The sequence below is a fragment of the Panthera pardus genome, unplaced genomic scaffold (assembly GCF_024362965.1).
Source record: "Panthera pardus isolate Hobbes unplaced genomic scaffold, ASM2436296v1 HiC_scaffold_21, whole genome shotgun sequence".
NCBI lineage: Eukaryota > Metazoa > Chordata > Mammalia > Carnivora > Felidae > Panthera > Panthera pardus.
The window spans coordinates 65,690,468-65,716,649 of NW_026526777.1; the positions used below are offsets into that span (position 1 = coordinate 65,690,468).

At 45.7% G+C, this 26,182-nt stretch overlaps 1 protein-coding gene across 4 annotated transcripts in view; it reads left to right on the plus strand.

Annotated features, from left to right (window-relative positions):
* KIF26B (kinesin family member 26B) overlaps positions 1-26,182 on the plus strand; it is a 464,452-nt gene that overhangs the window by 285,453 nt on the left and 152,817 nt on the right. The window contains exons 1-2 of one of the 4 annotated variants that reach the window (XM_053909413.1): positions 13,216-13,569; positions 13,769-13,829. The exons of 1 other annotated variant lie outside the window; for it this stretch is intronic. In XM_053909413.1, coding sequence (XP_053765388.1) covers positions 13,789-13,829 — 41 coding nt within the window. In that variant the 5' untranslated portion in view covers positions 13,216-13,569; positions 13,769-13,788. 2 more of the 4 variants (XM_053909415.1, XM_053909414.1) reach the window with 2 other exon arrangements.

The following is a 26,182-nucleotide window of genomic DNA, read 5'->3' on the forward strand; positions in this document are numbered from 1 at the left end:
TTCAATCAAAAATTACTAGGCACACCAGAAAGTAGATCCAAGAGAAACAAAATATGTAATGGAAAAAGACCCATGAATGACCCAATACCATATGGTGATATAGACATAGACTATGAAGTAATATGGTGAAGGAAACATAACACGATGAAGAATTTCTCTAGAACACTGGAATTTGTAAAAAACAAATTGAGAATTCATGAATTTAAAAAACAAAATAAGGGGTGCCTGGGTGGCTCAGTCATTTAAGCTTCGGCTCAGGTCATGATCTAGCATCTCGACAGCTCAGAGCCTGGAGCCTGCTTTGGGTTCTGTGCCTCCCTCCCTGTCAGCCCCTCCTGCTTGTGCTTTGTCTCTCTCTCTCTCTCTCAGAAATAAGTAAACATTAAAAAATAATACAAATAAAAAGCTAAAACACAAAATAATGCACATCACACTAGGAACTCAACAGATATATTTAACTTCAGATCAGATGCATTACAAGAAAGAATAAGTGAAATGGAAGACAGATCAGTGGAAGATATCTCCAGGTGGATAAGTAGAGATAAAAAATGATAAGAATACAGAAAATAGCATGTAACAAATGTTAGTCTATGTAACAACATGTAATTGGAGTCCCAGAACAAGGGAAGAAGGAATGAGGCAGGAGCAATTATTTTCTGAAAAGGATCGAAGATGTCAAAACATGATTCAAGAAGCCCTGCATGCCTCCACCAGATACATACAGAGAAAATCACAACAGAGCACAATCTGAACACCTCTGAAAACCCAAACCAAAGACAAAAATTGTGAAAACAGCTAGGAAAAAAAAAAAAATCATGAGACTCAAAGGAGCAACGTTAAGACTTACAGCTCACTTCTCAACAGAAGCAATGGATACGAGAAGACAATGGAATGTCATATTACTATGTCGACAGAATGTAACTGCCAACTGAAAGCTTTATAAATCTGGCAAAAATATTTGTCAAAAGTTAAATTGAAATGAAGATATTTCAAGACAAAAATTAGGGCGCCTGAGTGGCTCAGTCGGCCAAGTGTCTGACTTCGGCTCACGTCATGATGTCATAGTTCGTGGGTTTGAGCCCTGCATCAGGCTCTGTGCTGGCAGCTCGGAGCCTGGAGCCTGCTTCAGATTCTGTGTCTCCTTCTCTGTCTGTCCCTCCCCTGCTTGTGCTCTGTCTCTCTCTGTCTCTCAAAAATAAATAAATGTAAAAAAATTAAGACAAAAATTAAAGAATTCATCATCAGTAGACTAGCATTAAAAGAAATACTGAACATATTTATACAGATAGAAAGAAAATGATCCCAGCAAGGCAGGAAAAAAATGAAGAGTGACAGAGAAGCTAAATGTGTGGTTAAGCTGATATATATTAAAAATATATGTAATGGATTGATGACTAGCTAGAGGGAGAGACAGATATGTGATAAAGCAAATATAGAAAATATGAATTCTAGAATCTAGATGAGGATTACATGGGTATTCACTGTACATTTCTTCTGGTTTTGTTTTTGAAAAATCTCATTTCAAAATAAAATGTTGAGAAAAATATATGGGCAAATATAAGTGAATACTGATCACATAAAGCAAGAAAAATAAGGTCGTGTGGGTTCTAAAATACATGTAGAATTAACTGTATGACCAAAATAATACAAAAAGTGGAGGAGGTGTAAATGGAGTTAAAGTGTTATGAGGTCATAACAACATCCAGGAATATTAAAAGTTGTAATTTTACTAGACTATCGTAAGTCAAAGACACATATTGTGATCTCTAGAGTAGTAAAATAATACATAGAAGGGGGAGTACAATGTAAAGTTATTGGTCAATCTAAAAGAACAAGAAAGCCAATAAAAGGGAACACGCATATGTGGACCAATAGAAAACAATTCGAAGGTGGTAGCTATAAACCCATACATGTCAGAAATTGAACTAAATGGAAACTGAGTAAATACTCCAAGTAAAAGATAATTATTGTCATACTGTATTAAAAAAAAAACCCAAAGTCTAACTGTACTGCTTATGAGAGAGGCTCCTTAAGTATAAGTACACAAAGAAAAATACTTTCTTTTAAAAATGAAAAAATGGGGAAAGATACACTTTGTAAAAAGCAAACAAAATAAGCTGGTGTAGTTATATTAATATCAGAGAAAGAGTTTAAAGGAAGAATCATCATTAAAGATAAGTAGGGAGGGGCTCCTGGGTGGCTCAGTTGGTTAAGCATTTGGTTCTTGATTTAGGCTCAGGTCACGATCTCATGGTTCGTGAGATGGAACCCCACACTGACAGTGCTGAGCCTGCTTGGGATTCTCTCTCTCTCTCCCTCTCTCTCTGCCCCTCCCCCATTCTTGCTCGTGCATGTGTGTGCGTGCCCTCTCTCAAAATAAGTAAACTTAAAAAAATAGATAAATAGGGACATTTTGTAAAAATTAAAAGGTCAATCCACAAGGAAGTTATAACAATTTTAAATTTGTACATGTCTAATAACAGAGCCCCAAATGAGGAAGCAAAAGTTGACGGAGTTCAGAATTAAAAGGATAAATAAACCAATCCATAATCATAGTGGGGACCTTTCACACCACCCCTCTCTCAAGAACTTATAGATCAGGCAGACAAAAAAATTCAATAAGGATATATAAGATCTGAACAACACTGCTAATTCATTTTACCTAATTGATGCACCTAGGTCACTGGACTGAACAGTGACATAGTACAGTTTTTTCCGAGTTACCAAAATTTACCATACGCCGGCTCTTTATAAAGGAAGTCTCAACAAATTTCAAAGGCCCAAATTCATTAAGTTTTTGACCAAAGAAAGATTCAGCTAGAAATCAGTGACCAAGAAAATAGAAAATCCCCAAATGTTTGGAAATTAATCAGTCTACTATAAATAACCCACCAGCTAAAGAAGAAATCTCAGTGGAAATTTGACAATAGTTTGAAATTCAATAAGGAAAATTCAACATCTAACTAACCAACCATCCCTGAAATATGTATTCCTGATTAAGGCATTTTAAATGTTAAGTAACTGTCCCTATGGTATAAAGCAATGCTAACCCGTATATATCACACTATGTATGACTTTTAAATGTAACAATGTAACAAGAATAAAACTAGTGCTTTAGGTAAGATTTCCAATTATTAAATACAAAGCAATGCCTAGATGAAGCCATCCTGAAAACACACTTATCCCGTCACATTATATTCATCCATCTAAAAAAAATGATGCATGCATAATTTCCATGTGATTTCTCAACATTCAGGCATCATTTATTATCCGTCCAATTGCCATCGTCTTCCACTTCCCTGTGTATTGCTTTTCCATCTGGGGGCAGAGGGAGTAGAGGGGTAAGAACCTGGTCTGCCACATTTTAGAGTTTAATATTCTCCCCTGATTGCTGTAGTGTGATCAGAGAGGCTGGAAATTGAATCAGAGACCTCGGGGCCAACCCAAATGATGAGTCAGCCTGGATGTGAAGGTTATCACTGCTGGCTCCATTTGCTTAATTAGAAGCTAGTGGGATATTATAATCTACTCCACCCGCAAAAAAAAAACCTTCACTTGCCAGGCAGCTGAGTGCAGGGAGAATATACTGAAAATGGCATTGGTGAGTTTTCAGCCATAACTGAAAACTGTGTATCCACAGCGACCGCGGAAGGAAGTGTGGCCGTGTTCTTTCTCTGGGTGCGTGTGGATGGGCGGCGACTTCTTAAAGCTGTAGCTAATAGCATGGTCATGGGTGCTGGGCTTTCTTCCTGAAATCTGTGCCGATGGCCAGGTTTTCTTCCTCTTGATGATACAGTCATTAGTGTTTGACTTTCTTGCAGCCTGGAATGTTCAGTAATTGAATAGGTGCCATTATAGGCTGCTCGTGAGAAGGGTTAGTCCCGCCCGTGGCCGCTCGGCCCTGTGTTTCCGTGGTGCAGAGTCTGAGGGCATCAGCAGACGGGGCAGGAGCAAAATTAATTTCTCCCCCAGCTCTCTCCCTGGCTTACCTGTGCACACTCTTCTCCCCTTGCATCAGCATCGGGGAGTGTGTGTGTGTGTGTGTGTGTGTGTGTGTGTGTATCTATGGGAGGAGGGTTCCATTCTTGGAGAGGACACAACACTTCATAGATAGACTCTAGATTAATCCAACATCATCAGAGTATGAAGAGGTTGGGTAAGTCAGCCCAGATAGACTGGGTATATAGCAAAGGCAACATGGTGAATAAAAAAAAAAAAATTTAACGTTTCTGTATTTTTGAGAGAGAGAGAAAGAGACAGAATGTGAGCAGGGGAAGGACAGAGAGAGGGAGACACAGAATCAGAAGCATGCTCCAGGCACTGAGCTGTCAGCACAGAGCCTGATGTGGGGCTCGAACTCATGGACCATGAGATCATGATACGAGCTGAAGTCAGACACTTAACCGACTCAGCTACCCGGGGGACCCTCAGGGGGAAACGCAGAGATCCTGCCTCATACTGATTTTTTCCTACTACGTTCCACGGGAAGTAAGGTAGAAATTACCTTCTGATTTTATTTTTCCAGGACAGGTAAGCTTGGCTGAATTGCTGGAGGCACACAGCTGACCCATAGATGACTAGGTAACAGCTGCGTTTATAATTGTAGTGACCCGCAAAGTTTCCACCCATGGATGTTCTCATTCTCTGCTTGTGAGTGAATTAAGGGGGTCAGGGGGGCCCCAAACTACGGCGTGGCTTCAGAAATCACATGTTTCTTGGAAATAGCTTATTAGTACACACGCCTTTCAGATTCACCAGTTGATGCCCTGGTCCTAAAGGGGTGGAAAACTGGACAGATGCCTTGTTTTGGTGGGGTTTTGCTTGTGGTGTTCAGGCTGCTAGGCCTGGTGCCCGGTAAAGTGCCGAATATTGGATGCAGGGTAGCACATGGTGGGGAACGTAGGAAGAGGTATTTTCCCAAGGGGGATATTCTGCCCCTCCCCCCCCCCCCGCAAGAGTCCGCCGAGGCTTGGCCTTGGTAGGAAAATTACTTTCCCCCCCCGGTCTCTGACTTTCCAACGCATACTTTGTTTCAGGCTGGGAAGCTGATTGTCATTCATGAGAACGTAGACCGCCCCAACTCTTGCCAAGAACGCTGGCAGTTTATAGAACTACCGTGACTTAGACATCCATTCTGTGAGCCCCGGAGCAGAGCTTTGGGGCATCCCTTCCAGTTCTGAGATTCCTTAGAATGGGGTTGTTGACTTACCTTGGAGAACTGAAAAAGCAGGGCCCTGACCTCACGCCTACGAGCCTGACTGGCTGAGTCCTGGGTGCGACACTTGTCTCAGCCTTCAGCTTTATAAAGGGCTGATCTGCTTTGAAGCAAGAGTGCTGATCGCGTAGCCCACATCCTGATTCCTAAATAGGACTCGCTTGTGGGTCCCCTGGGTGGCTCCATCGGTCAAGCATCTGACTCTTGATTTTGGCTCAGGTCATGATCTCACGGTTAGTGAGTTCGAGCCCCACTTTGGACTCCTTGACATTGCAGAACCTGCTTGGGATTTTCTCTCTCTCTCTCTCTCTCTCTCTCTCTCTCTCCGCCCCTCCCCTGCCCGTGCTCTCTCTCTCTCTCTCAAAATAAATAAACTTTAAAAAATAATAAAAAAGACTCACTTGCAACAATAAATACATTTCATCTGTGAGGGCCAGTTCTTTAACACTCATGCGAAGTTTTCTGAGTTAGAAAAAATATAATACTTCATAAAGTGCAAAACCTGTAACACTATATAACTCAAACAATAGGTTGGAAACTGGGCTTGTTGTAAGTAACATATTAATAACACCGGGTGTAATACCTGTTAACATGCTTAGTGCCTAAAGCAATTTGGCAGGCATTCCTTCTACTTTTGCCAATAACTTGTCAAAAACTGACTTAGAGTTCCTTCCAAATTCTCAGACGGACATCCAAGACAAGGTAGCTTGTGTAGCCCTCAAACTTGGCCAGGGCAGGGGCTGGCTCCTGGCCCACTTGGGAAGTCACACTGAATGGGAAGAGAAGCTCCAAGGAGTTGAGAAGGGGACCTCGGGTTGGCAAGGTGCTGAATAAGAATGGGGTGAATTAATTGACTTGTAACTTACACAAGCATCAGGGTGAGGTTGAAGGTGAAATTCATTTCCTCAACAGCCCCAGCTCCTAACTTCTGGAGCTAAAATGCTGCCTCTGTCCCATGGCGACCAGAGAGGAATCTTCATATTGAGCCTAGGACATAGTGATGAAGGCCAGGCTGGCAAGGCCAAGTCACTCAGAGATATTCCTAGAGGAAGGATGAGCTGCGTGGCCCCGTGGAGGCAAAGCACTGGAGAGGGATAGGGAGCTGCCTAATTATGAAGTTAGAGATTAAGAGTGATGTGCCTGAAAAGCACTTAAAAAATTTTTTGAAGTGTTTATTTGTGAGAGAGAGAGAGAGAGGCAAAGTGCCAGCAGGGGAGGGGCAGAGAGAGAGGGAGACACAGAATCGGAAGCAGGTTGCAGGCTCTGATCTGTCAGCACAGAGCCCAACGCAGAACTCGAACCCACAAACCATGAGATCATGACTGGAGCTGAAGTCAGCCGCTTAACCGACTGAGCCACCCAGGCGCCCCAAACCTGGATTATTTTGAGGCTAGAGTTCTTTGTCACCTGTTGTTATATAACTTTACAAAAGCAAGTGGGGTGAATTTTTTCTTTCTCTTACATCTAAAACGAGGTGAGAGTCCTGCCTTAGCAAACAAAGGTATCATGGAGATTCATTTTTATCTGCAGAGCACTTTTTAAATGTGGGGTAATTTCTGTACTGGGCTGGTAGTTAGAATCCGTATCAAAATTAGACTTTGTGACCTGAAGCGTGAACAATTCCAATTTTGCTAAGACTAGCCACATAGTTAGAGGCGTGTCGCGGTCCAAAATAATTCAATTCCTTTATCAACACACAGATGGAGGACTGTTGAGCCTTTTACTAAATTTGGCTGTGCTACACTTCTGTCTTTAGAACTAGGCAATTGCTTCATTATGCATACATAGTGCTTCCCTCATATTTTGGTAACCACTGCCCTGCTGTGCATTCATAAGATGCCAGCTGTACATCTATAAAACTCTTTGAGAATTTGGCCCATTGACTATCCAAAGTCAACATATAAACCAGGCAAGGTAGTGTGCACTTCAGATAAGACAAACTCCAGGCCCAGGATAGATAACCAGAACCTCCTTTTCTGATAAGAAAGTCATTTTGCCTGTTGTTTCATAACTACTGATAACAAAGGTCATTATAGTATGGTATCTTCCCACTAGAGACTGAAAATTTAATGAAAAACTAGATAAAACACATATACTTTCTTCGATCTTTCTGAGAAGAAGTTGAAATGAGAGACAGTTGTGTTTAAAAGAAGAAGCAAGGGGACGCCTGGGTGGCTCAGTCGGTTGATGGGCTCGGGTCATGATCTTGTGGTTTGGGAGCTCGAGCCCTGCGTTGGGCTCTGTGCTTATGTATCAGAGCTTGGAGCCTGCTTTGGATTCTGTGTCTCTCTCTCTGTCCCTCCCCCACTCAAACTCTTTCAAAAATAAATATACATGGGGGAAGAAAAGAAGCAGCAATTGTTCTGGAAAACCATGACTGGTTTAGTGAAGATCAAAACTAGGTTTGTCCTCTAGGCACTCTATACATATTTGAATGAATGAATGAATGAATGAATGAATGAATGAAAATAATGGTTGTTAATGTGGACATAGTCTGGGTTTGAAGAAAATGCTCTTGGACGACGAAAGAGAAGTAAACGGCCAAGGATAAAGAAGCTGGGACATTAGCAGGTGCCAAACCCTTCCATGAGTAGGACGGGATCTCCCTGAAAACTTACCTATAACTAGGACAGAACCTTAAGGGTGAGCTCTTTTTTGAACTATAAATTCGTTTTCCTAATTTGTCTTTTAAAAATTACATTCAGGCGCCTGGGTGGCTCAGTTGGTTAAGCACCCGACTTCGGCTCAGGTCATGATCTCACGGTTCTTGGGTTCGAGCCCCGCATATTGCACTCTGCTGTCAGCACTGAGCCCACTTTGGATCCTCTGTCTTCCCCCCACCCCACCCCCTGCTCGCTCACTCTCTCTCTCTTTTTCTCTCAAAAATAAATAAACATTAAATTATATCTAGATTTCCATGTCTCGCTTTTCCTCGTGAGTACCCCTAATTAACAAAGATTTTGTGTCTGTTTGGTCATACGTGTTATGAATTAAACTTCTAATTTATACAAAATGCCAAGATTTTTTTTTTCAAAATGCCAAGATTTTCATGTTCCATTTGGGTAGTGCCCACCACCCTCTATGTACCACATGTTGAAAAGTTTTTAAGATACGGGCTTTTCCCAAATTCGGCATTTACTTTCTTGAAAGCGCTTCCTTCCCTCCCCACCCCCCCCCCACCCACAGATCTAACTAAATATTAGAGCTATTTGACCTTTTATTTAAAAAAAATGTTTGATGTTCTGACTGTTTTCAACAAAAGATCTCTGAAATGTGTTCTATGGAGAGAATTCCTCAGTTCTTTTGAGAGGGATACGAATTCTCTCTTAAGCCCGCCAGACTGAAGATCAAGGACATCAGAGCACCACGTGTCTGAAGAGTGATCGTCATCGTGAAAGGGGGCTTGATGGTGACAGGGGTGTTTCAACCCTTGGATGGACTAGTGGATTTGGAGCTAGAACGGAAGAGTTTTATTCTTGCTTATTGCTGTGGGGTGGCTGCCTTATGAAGGTTTGAATGTCGTTCTCTGCGAGGCTTTCGTTGTTTTCCAGAGCCAGCCCAGCTATGCTTTGGGATCGGGCACAGCATGGTTCCACCTGGGCTCATCCCAGGCATTGGCCAGAGGCATTGTCCAAAGCTCTCTGGAGGGGATCCACGGGGTACACCTCTCTTTAGTGCCCTGTTGCGGCCAGTGCAGGGGCTTCCGAAGGACAGGAACCCGGTCCTACTCTGGCCAATTTCTTATACCTCCAGGGTATGGCTTAATGAAATGCCGGTTCCCAAGCCATCAAGAGCTGTCATGTCTTCTGTGCATGCTGCTTGAACAGGGCTTGTGAGGGCAGGGCAGGAGGTCAGTGTCTCCGCTGTGGGAAGAGAGGGGGCTGGGGCCCAGTCCTGTGCGGGGGTGGGGCTTACACCCACCCATCGCTCACTCCCCCTCCTCGGGGCACGGGTTGGCCCCCACTCTGGGGCGTCTGCAACCTCTCCATCTGCCTTCCCATCCACTTTACACTCTCCCTCTGATTTTTCCCTTCCCCGTCTTCTCAGATATAATTGTAGCTCTGGTCGGCGTTATCCCCTCTCATAACCAGCCTTGGAAAACCGGGAGGACCAGACGATAGCAGTCTGTGAAAGAATCTGTTCAACTAAGAATCTTAAATCCTTAACTTCCTACTATAAGCCTAACTGCATAATGAGTTCACCGTGGAAAATGTAGCAATAAAACACGGTGTTATTTAAAACACACACACACACATGCACACAGGCAAGCTCTAGTAGGCTCCCACCATGCCTGACCGCTCCGAAGTGACAGGGGCACCGTTTTCTCATTAGCACATTTGGGATCCGTATGGGTGGGCAGTTGAAGTCTTGATGATACAAAGGGTTGCATGCAGGGCACTATGTACAGGTCTCATATGATGTCCCTTCATGCCTTCTGTCAAACTTCCTTTTCTGAATAGCAGGGATCCTGAAACTAATGACCAAATGGAAACATTCATAAAATGTGTGGAATAGGGGGGGATTTTTAACCATCTCTACATTGTCAGAATACGCATGATCCGTTTTAATCTTGGCGTCGTTAGACGATTAAGGATTTTCATACGTTGGCTATTTCCCACAGGGAAATTCACAGGTAATTTAGGTATGATTCTTTTAGAGTTCTTTTCATTATTTGTAACGATTTGGTTACCATTAAACCTCCCTTGCATATGAATATATACATTTTAATGTAAAATGTGTCACTGGAGTTTTAGCTGCTTAGATTTCTTTAACCATTAGTTGAGACAGTATTTTCTTGTAAGAGGGAAAAGGAAACTACTCTCTTAGGCCTGCCGCAGACAGTAGGGCCTACTTTCTTATGTCCCCCAAGGCAGCCCTAATCACATACAGTACTTGCTGTGTTTTGGGGCGAGGAAGGAGATCACTGTGCACCACAGGCAAGGAATTTGCTTCATTGAACTCAAAGTTCTATCCTCTATTTTACCACCTTAAAGCCTTCCTGTAGACCCACAAACTAATAAATTGTGCGAGTCCTCTGGAAAGGTGTTCTCAATACCATCATCATTTAGGTAGTTCCCGATCTAAATAAACTAGAACTTAGCCGTAAAAGTATCTGTTGCTTAATCTCTCTTGTCTTTATATGCGAGCTGATTTGTTTTCCCAAATCAGTGAGAAAACTGTGTTGTTATTCTACTTTTTTGTGTGTCCTCTGAGGACCATGGGAACATCATAGAATGGTACACAATGGGGGCACCAAGACCTCCCTTGAAGAAAGATCTAGAAGGCACATCGTCATGTCCACTACACATGGCCACTAGGAGTTCTGGTGAACACAAGAGATGGCGGGGGAGGGTGGCAGTGACAGCTTTCCCAGCCACCTGCCAGGCCACCCCAAACTTCTGGTTGGGATCCCAAACTCAACAGTGCTGAGTGTGACGCTTGCCAAACAAATGTTTTGACAAGTAGCCCGGACCTGAAGTTGGCTTCTCCTTTGTGTTTCAAGGTGGGATCCTGAGGGTATTCGTCATTTCATTTTTCACCGAGTTCAGTGACCATGTTCATCAGCTGGGGCTTCATTTGTTACGGTGGGAAATGCAACAGAGTTTGTGCGGAAGGATTTGGATTCTAGATCTTGTTCTGGAATTTATTAGTTGTGTGACCAACGGCAAGTGACTGACTTTTTCCGAGCCATGATTCTTCAGTCCTTCACGGGGGACTCAGTACCAAATGAAACATGTTAAAAACTCCTGATGCCCTTTAGGTTAAGGGTGTTGGCCATGACCCTCTTCCTTTACCCCTGCCCCCCTCCTGTCCATGCATTTATCCCATTATTGCTGGGACTGATTTCTAACTTTTGATTTATGATTCCTCCACATCAGGTAAACGGGGGATGTTTCTTTTCCTGCTGATTTTGGTGGTCCTCCTCCAGGAGAGTTAATGCAAGCCCTTCCTTCTCTTTAAGCAGCCCATCTCTGTTCAGGACATCCCTTTGCCACCATTGCCTACAAATATGGCACCTTTTTGTAGCCCCGGAAACGTCCGTTTATCAAAAACCCCTTCCACAATATCACACATCTAGTTCGCTTCACTCTGGTATTTTCTTGGCTTCTTCTCTCCTGAACCTCGTTTTTTAGGTTGGCTCTTTGCAGTTTTTTTTTTTTTTCTATTCCTTCTCCATGAAGTCCTGGCTTTCTAGACGAAATCCCAGATGTTACGACTTAGTTAAAATTTCTTATTTGTTGCTAACTGTATCGTGCATAGAAAACAATATGTGAACCATAGCTAGGTGCTCAGTTTAAAGACCAATAATAGAGCAAACACCTATGTCCCAGCCACCTAGGTTAAGAAATACTCTTAGGATACAGTCAGCCGTTTAATTAACGCGCGTGTATCGAGTGCCTACTTTGCATCCAGAATTTGGGGATGTAGCACGATCGAGAGACCATGTGGCTTACATGAAATAGCACATCATCATCTCACAGGGCAGAAAGACTGACCGATAAATACTTACAACATAAAGGTGCTTGCAGAGAGAAATACAGACGAGATGTGATTGGGACCATTGGCGGCTCCTGGGAGAGTGAGACAGGCTTCTGAGGGGGTGAGACTGTGGATAACTTGGCTGGGGAAGAAGAGAGTTCTAGGCCAAGGCGACAGCTCGTGTCGTCTCAGAGCTGGAAAGCACGGCATGCTGGGAAAGCGGCCTTTCCTCCGAGCGCCCACTCTGCTTCTTGGATCCTCCCTCCTGGCTCCAACCCCACGGTGTTCCCACGGGTGATCCGTCAACATCTCTTTGAGCCCCGTTCAGCCTTTCATTCATTCACCCCCTCACTCAACACTGGCGAGGATGCCAGTCTTCTGAAACTTTTGCCCGCATCGGAATCACCTGCGAAGCCTGTTAAAATGCAGTCTGGTCCCACGGGTTCCGTCAGCATCTTTGGGATGGGGTCCAAGGACCCGCATCGCTGACACACTGTCACCAGGTATTTCTAATGCAGGTGATTGGGACCACACTTAAGAGAAACACGGTATGGAGGGGAGGGTTGTCGGGAACAGGAGGAATCGCCTTGTGCTGTCCACGGCCACGGTCATGGCCACGCCTCCGGCGTGCCTTATCTGCGCCTTTCTTGCCTCTAGCTTCCTGCTTCGGCTCCCCTCGGCTGTCACTTCTTTCTCCTTGCAAGCCACCACCTGCCCCTGGGCTGTGGCGGTGCCCCCTTTGGTGTGCCTCGCGTCCCTGCCCCATGCCACCCCCTCCCTCAGGCAAGAGCCGTGCCTTGGCTCTGTCTGTGCTATGCCGCCGCAAACAGTGGAGCGTGGCATGCGAAGTTCACGGTCACCCTGAAAGCCCCCTGCCTCGCCTCTCTACCCTCTTCTTTTCGAGGGCTTCGTGAAGCGAGGGAACAGAAACAGGAACCCCGCAAACGCGGGGGAAGGCACGACTGGAGAGGACAGCAGAGGCAAGGGGCCCCGGCTGTCTGATTTGCACTTCCATTCCCAAGAGCATTTGAATAGTTTTAAGACGTGTAAACTGCGAGACTAGACATTCCCACTGAAATATATGCACGTAGGTATTATTCTCGTGGGGACCCGTGCCTGCATCAGTTTGCCTGCAAGTACTTGCCTGTGGAGTCCCGCCCGTATCCAGAACCTTGGTTCTGTTGGCTTTGTCTGTACCACATGGGTGTACATGGATCTATGGTTAAAGATTTTAAACACTGGATTTTGATCGTCTGTTTTGCGGCTGCCATGCTCAGAAAATTCCTAAGCTACTGTGGGTTAATGGGAGTTTCATCAAGTGTTTCTCTCTCTCCCGGTCTCTATTAGTGAAGCTCCTCTCTTCTCTGCCTCTCTGCCTCTCTGCCTCTCTCCCCCTCCCTCCCTGCCTGCCTCTGCTCTTCCCTCCCTCTCGCTCTGAGATAGCAGACAAGAGAGAGAAACTGGTGTGGCTTCCCCTGAGAAGCGTGCTCGCGAGCGCCGATGGGCAGAACCCCGTGAGTTCCTCTTCCTTCCATGCCCTGCACTTGAAGGGGGATGCAATGTGGCAGCAGGGGCTGAGCTGGACCCGAAAGGTGGCTGAGAGCTCAGGGAGGCCGGGATCGAGGTTTAGCCTAAGGCTGGAATCACAGGAATGTTTCACCAGGGTCTGCCCTGAGCATTCCCAGACCCCCATGGATTTCAGAATTTCCCAGCCTTTCCTCCTTTACCTTCCCTCTGCCTTACTTCCTCCTGAGATGGCCCCAGATCTGCAAGAGACATTTGCAAGGAGCTATTTACTAACAGACGTGAAAACATGGATCCTGCACTTGATTATTTAGCCATGATTTATCAATGATGATGGACTGGAAAGCAGTGTAAGTAACAGCTATCTATGTTCCTGTGGTTAGACCGTCTGTCTTAGTTGTGGTTTGTTGTTGTTGTCGTCGTTACTTTAACTTTTCCCGTGAATTTCCTTCTGAGAAAAGTGAAAATAACACGTAGCAAGCAAGTATTCCAAAGAAGTTAGGAGGGTCCACATGATACGAGCTTTCTTCTTTTTCTATTGACTTGCAGGATACATACAGCTAGATCAGATGAGACGCAAGATACAAAATCTGCAAACATCCCCCGGAGGGTAAGGCTGGAAGGGGAAATAAATGAACCAGGTTTTTGAACTGACAGTCATTGCCATAATCAGACTATTCGGAGTTGCTAAAATATTTGACATTGGCTCCCTGTAGAATCAAAGATGGAATTGAAATGTGTTCTCTTCACAGGGTCATAAAAATGAAGGTAGCCTGTGGCTTTCAGAACCCGTTCTGGCCACATACATATGAGATTGATCCCCCACCCCCCCCCACCACCAAGGTTAAATGTCAACTCTGTTCTATTTCAGCTTTTCTGGAGACAGAACACCTCCCCGTTCTAGCGTATAATGTCTGGTCACCATAGACCTGCAGGACCCTGGCAATTTGAATTCTAGCCATCGCCAGTCTGTGCTTTCCGTGCTAGGCTCCATGTAAGCATTTAAACCGCTCAGTCTTAGGGGGAAAAAACAGTAACCTGAAAACCAGAGTCCATTTATTTCGCAGGAGAAAGGAACAGCTACCGGAAAGATTAGAAACGAAAGAGTATGATTTGCCTTTTCTTCGAAATTTGAAATGAGGTTGATTGTGTATGAAAGAGTAACGTAAGCTTTCTTATTAGGAAACAGGATATTCAAGGAGACTTTTAAGATCAAAAGTCACTTCCATAGCACGTCAGAATACAATGCTGGCATTTTTTTATGGCCAGTGGCAACTTTTCCTTTTAGAGTCTGTACGAGAGTGTCAGTACAAGCATCTGCTTCCTAAAACTTGCTGAGATTTGGAAGTGTGGTTTCTAACAGTGATGCTGCCATGGGCTTTTCTGAGTGACCTTCGGTTTGCTCTCTCCATCACATCCAGACCCGGGCAGGGCTATTGCGCAACCCCCCCCCCCCCCCCCCGCCCCCGCATCCCTGCCTCCATCCTTCCCTCTGAGTCTTGGAACATCATGAAAGACTCCTCTAAAGATTCCCTTTAGCGAGCCCTGCCCAGCTCTGGACAGAGAGAGCACTGTAATGTAACACACAGAGCTGCCAAATTTGGAATTGAATGAGCTCTGTTAATTCCTGAATATGAAATCAGTTCTGTGAGCTCTGCATGAGATCATATCTTACAAACCTAACCCAAAGTGTTCCTAACTTTATTGATTGGCATTTAACATCGTCAAGGGCTATAGCGCTGAGCACCTGCGGGGACCAGCCTAAAACCACACGAAATCCCCAAACTCTTCTCGGATTCCTGCCCGGGCAAATATACCTAGGGCCACGCCTTTTAAAATATGTCCTTTGTTATCAAGGGAAATCTGAGACAGAAAACACATGTTGGCAGGGTCACGTGAGTGCCTTTCTGCACATGAAGTGGTTGTATCGCAAGGGGAAACGCTTTCGATCTTGTGCTGTTTTGTTTTGGTTTCTTGTTTATGTGGATTCTGTCAGACGAACGCATCTGGAAGAGGTTTGGAGGGGAGTGAAAAAGCTGAGGCGGAACATGCAGGGAAAAGAAAAATCACTAAAAAAAAAAAAAAAAGGTCGGACTGGAAAGGGAATAATTCTCTTACCCAATTCCCATCCTTGGTTTCGGTTCCCCGTTAACGCAGATAACCGACGTAGCCTTCCTGGGTTCGTGGAGATACAGATTCTTCCATTCTGCTTTTGGATTTCGGGCAAAGGAGGGAGGGTTCTCCAGAAATGTTGTTAAAAGCCAATAAGGACCCATCTTTCGAGTTCCTGCTCACTTTTACAGAGCAAGCAACTCCCAGCCGCTCCTGCTTTTCCTCCTCGACACCCCCGTGCCTCGCTATCCCTTGGAAGCGTCCCTGGAGAGCAGCTCCTGGTCCCCCAGGGATCTCCTGTGTGTCCTATTAGGGCAAAAAAGACCAGCTGTCAAGGGCAGGGTTTGCACGGAGGGTGGAGAGTGCTTTTCAGTGGTGAATGAGCAGTGGGGGCCAGATATGCTGATAGCGAACAGTCTGAGAGAAGGCAGCTGACTGGCATCAGTAAAACTGCTGAGCCATTAAAAAAAAAAAAATACTGCAGCCAAGGTGAGACACAGAAAGAGAAGGAGGTGGGTTGCCTCTGAGGAGTCTCAGTCAAAGTTCTGTTAAGCACACAGGTCTGAATTGATAACGCCGAGTGGGTGAAAGAGTCTTAAACTGGTCAATACCTTGCATTTCGTCTCGGCCCTGTGCTCTGCAGAAAGCTTGTTCAGGACGAACTGCCCCCTCTCTCGCTGGGCTCCACAGTCCTGGGGGGCGGGGTGGGGGGGAGAGTGTTTTCCCTTCTTCTTTAGCGACCGGGTCCCATCTAAATGTTGGGCGCTTACGGAAGCTTCTAGAAGCAGGTGTGGTCTTCAGAGCTTCAGCTCGGAAGAAAAGTGCAGAAGAGTTATCCTCGCCGTCCTTAGTTCTTGTCTTTGCCTTCTGTGTGAGCCGATGGCCGGCAGTCTTACATCTTCGAGGATCCCTCTTGCCAGAACGTGGGTCCTCGGTGGCTCATCTGTACCACAGGGAACTCTCGGGTTCCGGGTGTGCTTGGCTGCAGAGACGTGTGCCATGTTGACACAGCACATCCATTCTCAGCCCCATCTTCCCACCTGTTCCCTTGGAGAGCCTGCAGGGGGGACACCTGTCTTCAGTACATTTGAAAAAGAAATCCGACCTGCTAAAAATGCTTCTGCAAGTTTTCCTGATCGGAGGAAAGCCTTGCCTTCTGTCCCACACACCCTCTCGTCTTCCTCTAGGAGCCCACGGAAGGGCTGCTCCCCGAGAACGTCTACGTTCCGCAGAACCAATCCTTGTATGCGCATTTGAGCCACTGAGCAGGAAATGTCTTAGCTTCTCTAAGCTTCTGTTCTTTGCGTCAGTAAAATGCATAAAATCTTACCTCGTGAGATTTTGCAAGAATCGAATGGTAACGCATGCTTAGCACGGTGTCCCGCCGTGTCCTTGTTGGTGACGCCGTCCTCCTTTTTCTCCTGTGCTTTCAGCAGAGGACCCCGATCCTGAGTGGTGGGGATCCTGGGGAAGATGGGTACTGGAGTAGGAGTCAAGACCTGGGTATTTTAGTCCCGGCTCTGTTGGTGACCACTTGTATGACCTTGAGGACGTTATCACTTCTTCCCCGTCTCCAGAAATGGAAATAGTTCCATTTCCCTACACAGGTTACCCTATCGAGATTCACGCTGGCCCTCAACCTGGCCTGCCCTCCGTCCCTCCCGGTCTTGGCTAATTCCTTCTTCTCTTCTGGGAGACCTTCCCTGATCCCCTGTGCCTGCGTCAGGGCCCCTGCTCTGTAATTCTGTGGTTCCTGCATCTATCTCTCACCGGAGACTTCGTCACCACAGAGACATCACTGTTGCCCGTCCGCCTCTCTCGCTAGCCTGTAATCACCTTGACATTGACCCCTGCCTCTTGAAGCTCTGTGTTTGATGTCTAAGGCCAGGACCCTACTCCACAGACATTTGCCGAATGGATGCATGAAGGAAAGAAGGAAGGGATGGAGAATCCCTGCCCCTCCTTCCCCCATCTCTCTCTCTCTCTCTCCAAATAAATAATTTAAAAAAAAAGAAAGAAAGGAAAGGAAAGAAAGAATGTGTGAAAGGCTTAAATCAGTGGAGAGTGCTGTGTGGTGGCCCTTAGTTTTAAGGTTGCATGAGACACAGTGTACTTTTAGTACCAATATTTTAGGCGGGTTTTTGGGGGTCCTAAGATTCAAAAAATTTTAGTGAGCCAAAACAATATCCTTTTTTTATTTTTTTTGTACTGCCCTTGCCGTGTGGGTCCGCTCTTTGTCACAGAAGCAGGGAGCTAGGGCTTTGGAACCTGACACCCCAGGGTTGGATTCCAGCCTCCTATTTGGGTCTTTGCTGCACGTTACCAGCCCTCACACGGGAGGTTACGGTTTTCCTGAACCTCGATCGAACTCTGGTCCACGATGAAAGGAGCTCCTTCTAAGTATTAGGCCGTTTTTTTCTCTCAGAAAGTGTTCTTTGCGGGATAGGGAGAAAAGCAGATTTCCAGAAATAGTCCGTCCTTCCCAGTGGCCAGTGCACACCCACAGGATGGCCCAGAGGTTCGACTGAGGTCATCTCCACGAGCAGGCTTTGTCACAGACGTCTCTGTAGGGGCGTGTCTATCAATACGACACACAGATCTGGAAAAGCTCACTGCAGCTGCCTTTGCTATTCGAGAGAGTACCCCGCGGATCCGTGATTCACCTCTTCGGGTCCAGCCCAGGAGTGGGGAGGCTCATTTTTCACTCACCTCCGGCTCTCAGCTACCTCCGCAAATAAGCCGCCTCCGGTAGCCCGGGGTTGGGCTGGAGATGTGGGGGTGAGGTCATGAGCCCTCAAGGCCTTCCCCCTGCCCATTGGCCGCACGGAAGGGAAATGGAAGAATTCCGCAAAGCCACAAATCTGAGATGTCAGCTCATAAATATGTAAACTCCTCGCTTAGGTAATAAGCTTCCTGACAGCCAAAACTGTCATTTGCACATTCTTGTCAGCTGAACGCAGAGTTCCAGTTGCCAGACTGTCCCTGGATACTGGGGACTCAAAGCCGGGGAGTGGGGAGGGAGGCTGGGCTAATTGTTCTGTAAAGACCTCTGCCTCCTCCCCCCGCCCGCCCCCCCGCCACCATCAGGGGGCTTTCTCTCTGGGTATTTTGGTTGCTAAGTGTAGGCAAAAATTTTGCAGTGTGGCACTTGGAATAGGAAAAGGGTTGAATGCGAATATACAAATGGAGGCAGGAAAAACATGCCAGCTTTTGCTTTTTTAGCTTTTGGCAACGGCGACTAAATCTGTACACTTTTGCAATCTCTGTTGTATCACGTTGAAAACTCGGTCGGGAGCTTAACCAAGATCAACGGTTTCCTGTATATCCGACTTGAAATGCAGGCCTGCCGATACACATTGGGGCAGGGAGCAGATATTTGGTACATAACCATTCACCGAGCGTCCGATATGTTACAGGCACTGTGTGCAGTTTGGGGAACTCATGGGTGAATCAAGGAGAGGGGTGCTTACGATACAAGTTCGGCTGTGAGACTTTATGATAAGCCATAAAGTAGCTCTATTAGCAAAATACGACCAGAGATTATGGAATAAAGAATAAGTTCTCCTTCGGGTGGTGGGGAGGGACTCCCATGCATTAGAGGTGAGTCTCGGTGAATGAGGAGACAGGTGGCTGGGACAGGAGGCAATTTCAGACAGAAGAACTGGCCTGAGTCTCTGTTTACACACGGAAGCATGACTGTGCATGAGTGTCACGGAATTACGTGGGGATTAAAATTGAATACAGTTGACCCTTGTACAGTGTGGGGCTTGGGGGCATTGACACACCCACCTCCACCCTGCACAGTTGAAAGTCTGCATATGACCTTTGACTCTCCCAAAACGTAACCACTGCTGGTCTACTGTTGACCAGAATTCTTCCCGGTAACATAAACAGTCGATGAACGCACATTTTGTATGTTGTATTTCTTGGATACTGTGTCCTTGCAATAAAGTAATCTGGAGAAAGGAAAATGTTATTAAGAAAAGTATAAGGCAGTGGGGCGCCTGGGTGGCCCAGTTGGTTAAGTGTCCGGCTTCAGCTCAGGTCATGGTCTCGTGTTTTGTGGGTTCCAGCCCTACAATCAATGCAGAGCCGGCTTCAGATCTTCTGTCCCACTCTCTCTGCTGCTCTGCCACTCGTGTTCTCTCTCTCTCTCTCTCTCTCTCTCTCTAAAATAAAGAAAACATTAAAAAATACGTAAAAAAAAAGAAAATCATGAGGAAAAGAAAATACATTTACAGGACCACATTTATCGAAAAAAAAAATCTGTGTATAAGTACATCTGCGCAGTTCAAACTGGTGTTCTGGGCCCACTGTATTTTTCAGATTCTCACAAGAGGCTGAGATGAGTGATGGATCGCACTGAATAGGACGGTGGGATGGGGGTGATGAGTAAAGGGTTGTGTCAGAAGAGATGGGAAATTGGAGACAGCAGATTGTGGGTCAGGTACGGTGAGAGGACGTAGGACCCACGCCTGTGTGTGAACCTTGGTTCTGTCACTGACTGGGTGGGTGGTCCTAGACTACTTGTGTACTCATGACGTCTGTGTGTCCATTTGTGAATATCATGGTGGAAAGAGGAAAGGCCGTTCAGGAGAGAAGAGGAGATTGAGTCCAGGCCACTTGATTTCCCTTGAAAAGTCAGAAGTAGTGACTTAGAAGTACTTAGAGTACCTTGCGGGTGATTTCAACATTTGTCGTCCACACCAGCATTCAGCAGATCAGTTACCTTTATTAAGGTACACACCCAAAATTCGTGATGCTGGGAGAGGCTGATGAGCCTTCTAAAACACCAAAGAAGGGTAGGATAGTATGTCACAGTGTTTCAGAAGCAATAGCGTTTCAGGGCAGGAAGAGTCCTTGGGGGGATCATGTATCTTGCTGACTTTCAAATCCTTGAAGACCGGCGTTCTGGGAAGGGAGCCGGTGCTGACATCCGGAAGCGGAGTTGGTAACAAGCACCACGTTCTCCCACAGTCATTCCTGGATGCATTTGCACACCTGTGTTTTCCATTCAACAAATGTTCGTAAGGCCCTTGCAACATGTAGGATGAATATTTGCATGCGATACTGGCGGTGCCCTCCAGGAGCTGCCTGTTCTGTGAGGAGGTAAGACATGTGTGTAGAGAATGTAGACAGGAAGTTATTTTTAAAATACAATGAGAGGGGCGCCTGGGTGGCTCAGTCGGTTAAGCAGCTGACTTCGGCTCAGGTCATGATCTCGCGGTCCGTGAGTTTGAGCCCCGCGTCGGGCTCTGTGCTGACAGCTCAGAGCCTGGAGCCTGTCTCGGATTCTGTGTCTCCCTCTCTCTGACCCTCCTCCATTCGTGATCTGTCTCTCTCTGTCTCAAAAATAAATAAACGTTAAAAAAAATTAAAAATAAAATAAAATAAAATACAATGAGAGAGGGGTACCTGTGTGGCTCAGTTGGTTAAGCGTCGCACTCTTGATTTCAGCTCAGGTCATGATCTCACGGTTCATGAGATCAAGCTCTGCGTCGGGCTCTGTGCTGACAGCGTGGAGCCTGCTTGGGAGTCTGTCTCTCCCTCTCTCTCAAAATAAATAGATAATGAAACAGATTCCTGAAAGCTCAGAAATGGAAACTCTCAGAAATGGGAAGCTCAGAAATTGTTTCCAAGTCAAGTTTTGGAAGAGTGTGCCCCGAAGTAGAGAATTTGCTCTATTAATGTGGACTTCCATGGTCACATTTGTTTTATTTGAGAAGTTTTGAGTATCCAGCAAAGGGAAAAGGTAAAATTGAATGTTCGGTGTAACCCGTGTTTTGATTCTGGGGAAAGGCAGGGCAGGATTAAAACTGAGTTGTTGAAATGTCATTTGTTCATAGCCTGAGAAGAACATTATTGATTTAATTACCTTGAAAATATAATTTTGAAAATTATCTATTAAAAAAATCACCCAGATTCATCGGTTAGTTAACAATAAATGGGAGCAGTACCTAAAGGCTTTATATCATGAGAACTACCCCAGGGATAGGCCAAGGAAATGTGGACTTTGAGCCCCCTCTGGAGGAAAAAAAGAGAGCCCTCCCCAGCTAGCCTGGCAACAAATGGTTTCTTTTCTAAAGGTCAGAAATGGAAAAAAAGAACCATCTAATCAAATTGACTTTTGGAATTAACCTTATAAACCAGAAGTCTACAGTCTTTAACTCACAGAGGATCTGATGAAGATATTTCCTTCAAGAGGCAGCTTCAAAAAGCATCCCTCCCTCAAAGCCTTGCTAAGACATATGTGAGACACAGACTAATAATGATGTGGAAAAAATAATTACAATGAACACAATAATTATATTTGTTTTATGAACACAATAGCCTGCAAAATCCCACACCACAAAATGTTTCGTTGATGATCGTCATTTAAGAAGCTGGCAAACCATAAAAACAAATCAAAAAATCTCTTTACTCATTCACTCGTTCTATGAGTGTTGATGGAGTATCTGCTCTGTACGAGGCACCGTTCTTGGCAATAAATAAAACAAATAAAAGTCCTCGCCCTTGTAGACGGGCTTGATCCGGAGCAGGAAATATTAAGCATCAGCTCTGACCGCGTGCCTTCCCTTGTGGACACCGTAGGACGGATGAGTGAGGGTGTGGGTATGGAGGCAGAGAAGCAAAAACACAGGAATCCGGCGGGGGGGGGGGGGGGGTGGTCTCTCAGAAGGTTGTTCTGTGCTGCACCCTTTATAAAGCGGTCTACAGGGACGCCTGGGTGGCTCTGTCAGTTAAGCATCTGACTCTTGGTTTCAGCTCAGGTCATAATCTCATGGCTTGTGAGTTGGAGTCCCACATCAGGCTCTACACTGACAGCACGGAGCCTGCTGAGGATTCTCTCTCTCCCTCTCTCTCTGCCCCTCCCATGCTCTCTCTCTCTCTCTCTCTCTCTCTCAAAATCAGTAAACTTAAAAAAAAAAAAACAAATAAAAAGCAGTCTTATTTTAGAGCCCCAACAAACAAAAATAATCACCTTCCCCACAGATGATGGAGAACCTGTTAATATAACCTGACAAGTCTTATTCTGGAAGTGTTTAGAAACTCCAGTACACCCAAATATGCCCCAAAGCATAGCCTTGCAGAACCCCTGGGCTGGAGGAACCCTCAACTGAAAGTCACCTCCACCTAGACCATGGTTTCCAAGTTCTTCCATTGACGGGGGGTGAGGACCATAGGGGTAACTCTGTCAAGATCTAGAGCCGACTTTCTCCTTCAGGGTTGGTGATTTGGGGGCCAGTCTCCCATCCAACCATCCATGTTTGTGTTGTGGTTGTTAAGGACGGACAGCGCTGGGAACACAGCAGCGGGACAAATGGACGTGCCTCCCGACTTTATGGCGTCTTCAGCCCTGTGAGGAAGACACAAGCAATCACAGCCAGTCGTAAGCCAGTGACACTCTCGACCACTCCTTCTCTTCGCCAGGAACCACAACTGGCAGGTGCCTGGCTGGTGCGAGGAAACATGGCGGTCAGTGGCACGGACAACTGCTTTCCAGGGCATCCAGGAAAGTGATACTGTCTACACCCGATTTCATTTGTGGGCCAATTTAAACTAAACTGCGTTAGTTTGCTTAACGCAGCCTTTTGGCTTTGTATACGTATTTATTTTGCGCACACGCTCTCTGAGGGCCCCAGGACACTACCTAAAGTGTGTCGGTGCAGGTAATAATTGCTTGTCCTGCCCCTGGTTGTTTTGGCACGAGGACATGCTATCAGAGGAACAACTAGCAAGTAAGCAATTCGCCTCTAGCACACAAAGGCTGAAGACGCACGGGTGACCTAAGAATCTAGCTTCAGCTGTGGCTTTCAGGCAAAAGTAACCGCGCTGACCAAGCTGTGCCTGACGTCTGATTTAAGGCTGTGGAAGACCCCAAGACTGAGGACCCTCGGATTGAGAGGGTCCTTTTTTCCTGACCTTTCTTAGCTAGAAATAAGGCCCTCCCAGCCAAGAGCAGGGCCGAAAGTCGTATTCAAGATGCCTGGGACCTGAAACGCATCAGAGTCAGTATCACAGAGTCGATGGAAACGTCAAGAAGGCCTGGTGGGCAGTGTTCGGAGCAGGGCCGAAAGGTGTGGCTTTCACGTTGTTTTCCATTATTTATATATTTAGAAGCTTATGGGAACAAATCTCTAAAAAGAAACACTTAAGATATAGTTTTCATATTAATATTGAATTATAATAATTGTAACAAACACTGGGTATGTACTATGGGGCAGGAACTGTTCTGAGAGATAGAGAGACAAAATATAGATAGATAGCATCTATCTATATTTTCAAAATTTTTTTAAACATGTATTTATTTTTGAGAGACAGAAGCAGAGTGTGAGTGGGGGAGGGGCAGAGAGAGGGAGACACAGAATCGGAAGCAGGCTCCAGGCTCTGAGCCATCAGCCCAGAGCCCGATGCGGGGCTCGAACTCACGGACCTCAAGATCGTGACCTGAGCTGAAGTCGGATGCTTAACCGACTGAGCCACCCAGGCGCCCCATATATTTAAAAAATTTTTTTAAACATGTATTTATTTTTGAGAGACAGACACAGAATGCGAGTGGGGGAGGGGCAGAGAGAGGGAGACACAGAATCCGAAGCAGGCTCCAGGCTCTGAGCTGTCAGCACAGAACCCAATGTGGGGCTCAAACCCACGAACCGTGAGATCGTGACCTGAGCTAAAGCCGGACATCTAACCAACTGAGCCACCCAGGCGCCCCTGTCTATCTGTTAATCTCACTACTCCATGAGCTGTAGCGACTCTCATATCTTGTTTTACAGTTGAGGAAACTGGCACGGAAAAGTGAAGGCACTTGACCGAGGCCACAGAGCTGTGAGTGGCAGAAAGCACATCTGAACCCAGATATTTGGCTCCCCAGATTATACCCTTGGCTGCTTCTCTTTTCTGCCTCCGGAGGAACTCTCAAGTCCTAAAGTACTGTAACACTAAATAAATGTTTGCTGAAGCATATATTGAGTCATAAGCTGCCTCCGCGTAACTCTGCCGACCCACACTTCATTGTGGAGTCCTGGAGGCCCGTCGGAATCGTGGGCCTGCGAGCCCCCGTGAGGGATTTTCTAGTCTAGATTGAGCCTGGAGTATTCATCACCTAGCTCCCTAAAATCAAAGCAACACTTAACTAATTTGGACCCCCCCTAACTGAAGTGACTTTGAAATAACTACAAGAGGGGCAGCCGGGTGGCTCAGCCAAAGCATCCGACTTCAGCTCAGATCATGATCCCGTGGTTCGTGGGTTCGAGCCCCGTGTCGGCCTCTGTGCTGACAGCTCAGAACCTGGAGCCTGCTTCGGATTCTGTCTCCCTCTCTCTCTGCCCCTCCCCCACTCACACTCTGTGTGTGTGTGTCTCTCTCTTTCAAACAATAAATAAACATTAAAAATTTTTCAAAAAAAAAAAAAGAACTACAAGAATTGACTGATATAATCTTATCCTACAGTATGACATAGGATGTGAGCTTCTCTTAGCAACCTTGATGAAAATAGGAAGCAAAAAATTCACCTAGAAGATCAGTAAATAGCAGAGTAGTTCAGATAACATTTAAGTTTCCCCAGAAAGGTTTTAAGTGGCTTGTAAAGGAAATTAGATCTCAGAAACATATATAGGAAACCAGGTAAGAAGGAGGGAGTAAGAGAAGCCAGTTCCTGAACCAAGTTAGTTATTGAAATTGGACATTAATTAGGCTCTGAGTTTCATGGAAACAAAAGCTAATGGCTCAGAAAGGAAGGGACCAAGACGTCGGTTGAGCTCTTACTGCGTGCCTGTCATTCTGATGGCGGCCACTTTCCCTATGTAATGTCCTTGATCTTCACAACGGACCCTTGCACCGGGTGTCCTTAGTTTCATACGTGTCCAGGGAGATAGCAAAGCCAGGAATGGAACCGTGCCTCTATGATTCCAAAGCCTGTGCCTTTTTTATTGGGTTATATTCCTCTCACCCAGTAAAGTGACACATAGGATTTGTGTGCAGACCTCTAGTCTTTCTCAGAGAATTTGTCTTAATGGATCCAGGGAACTTATAGATGGTAGGTGCTTAGTCAATATCTGTAGAAGAACAGGAATAAATGAAGGCATGGATAATAAGAGGAAAGATATTTTCTTTAATTTTCATAAGCTGTAGAAATGGTTTCTATGGATGCTTTTATATCGGCCCCTGCTAAAAACAAAGTCACACCGGAGCCTCATAATTCAGTACAAGGCACATAAGCTAAGGTCTAAAAATGCAATGCTTTACATTTTTTTCTTTTCTTGTTTAATTTTTTGAAATAGTAGCGTAGGCCTCCTTCTCTATGCCTCTTCAGCCCCCGCTTTATTTCGCAACGCTCCGAAACGTCCTCGGCCTCTCCTCCGACTCTGTTCAAGGTCAGTGATGAACTTATTAGTTCTGGTCCAGTGGACACTTTCCATTCGCTGTCTTTGTTGGTCTCTTAGTGGCATTTAACATCGGTGACCACTCGGTCTGTCTCCCCACCCCCCACCCCCCAGTCTGCTGCTCCTTTACAGGCCCCTCCGCCCTCCCCTCCCCTCTCTCTGCATCACTCATTAGATGTTGAAGCTCCTCACGGTTCGGTCATGGGCCACTCGTCGTTCTCATGCTGCTCTGCCCCTCCCTGGCCATCTCTTCCATTCTTGTGACTTCAGTTGCCATCTTCATGCTGAAGACTCTGCAATCTGAAAACCTCAACCAAATATTTTTTTTATTTCCAAATACTGAGAAAGATCTAAACTGTGATTGTGTGTCTTGAAAGTAAGCGGTTTCTCTTGATGAAGTCAAAGGCTAGGGAAACAAGTGAAAAACCTGGTGTATTTCTTAACCTTTTCTTGGTAGTTAGTCATA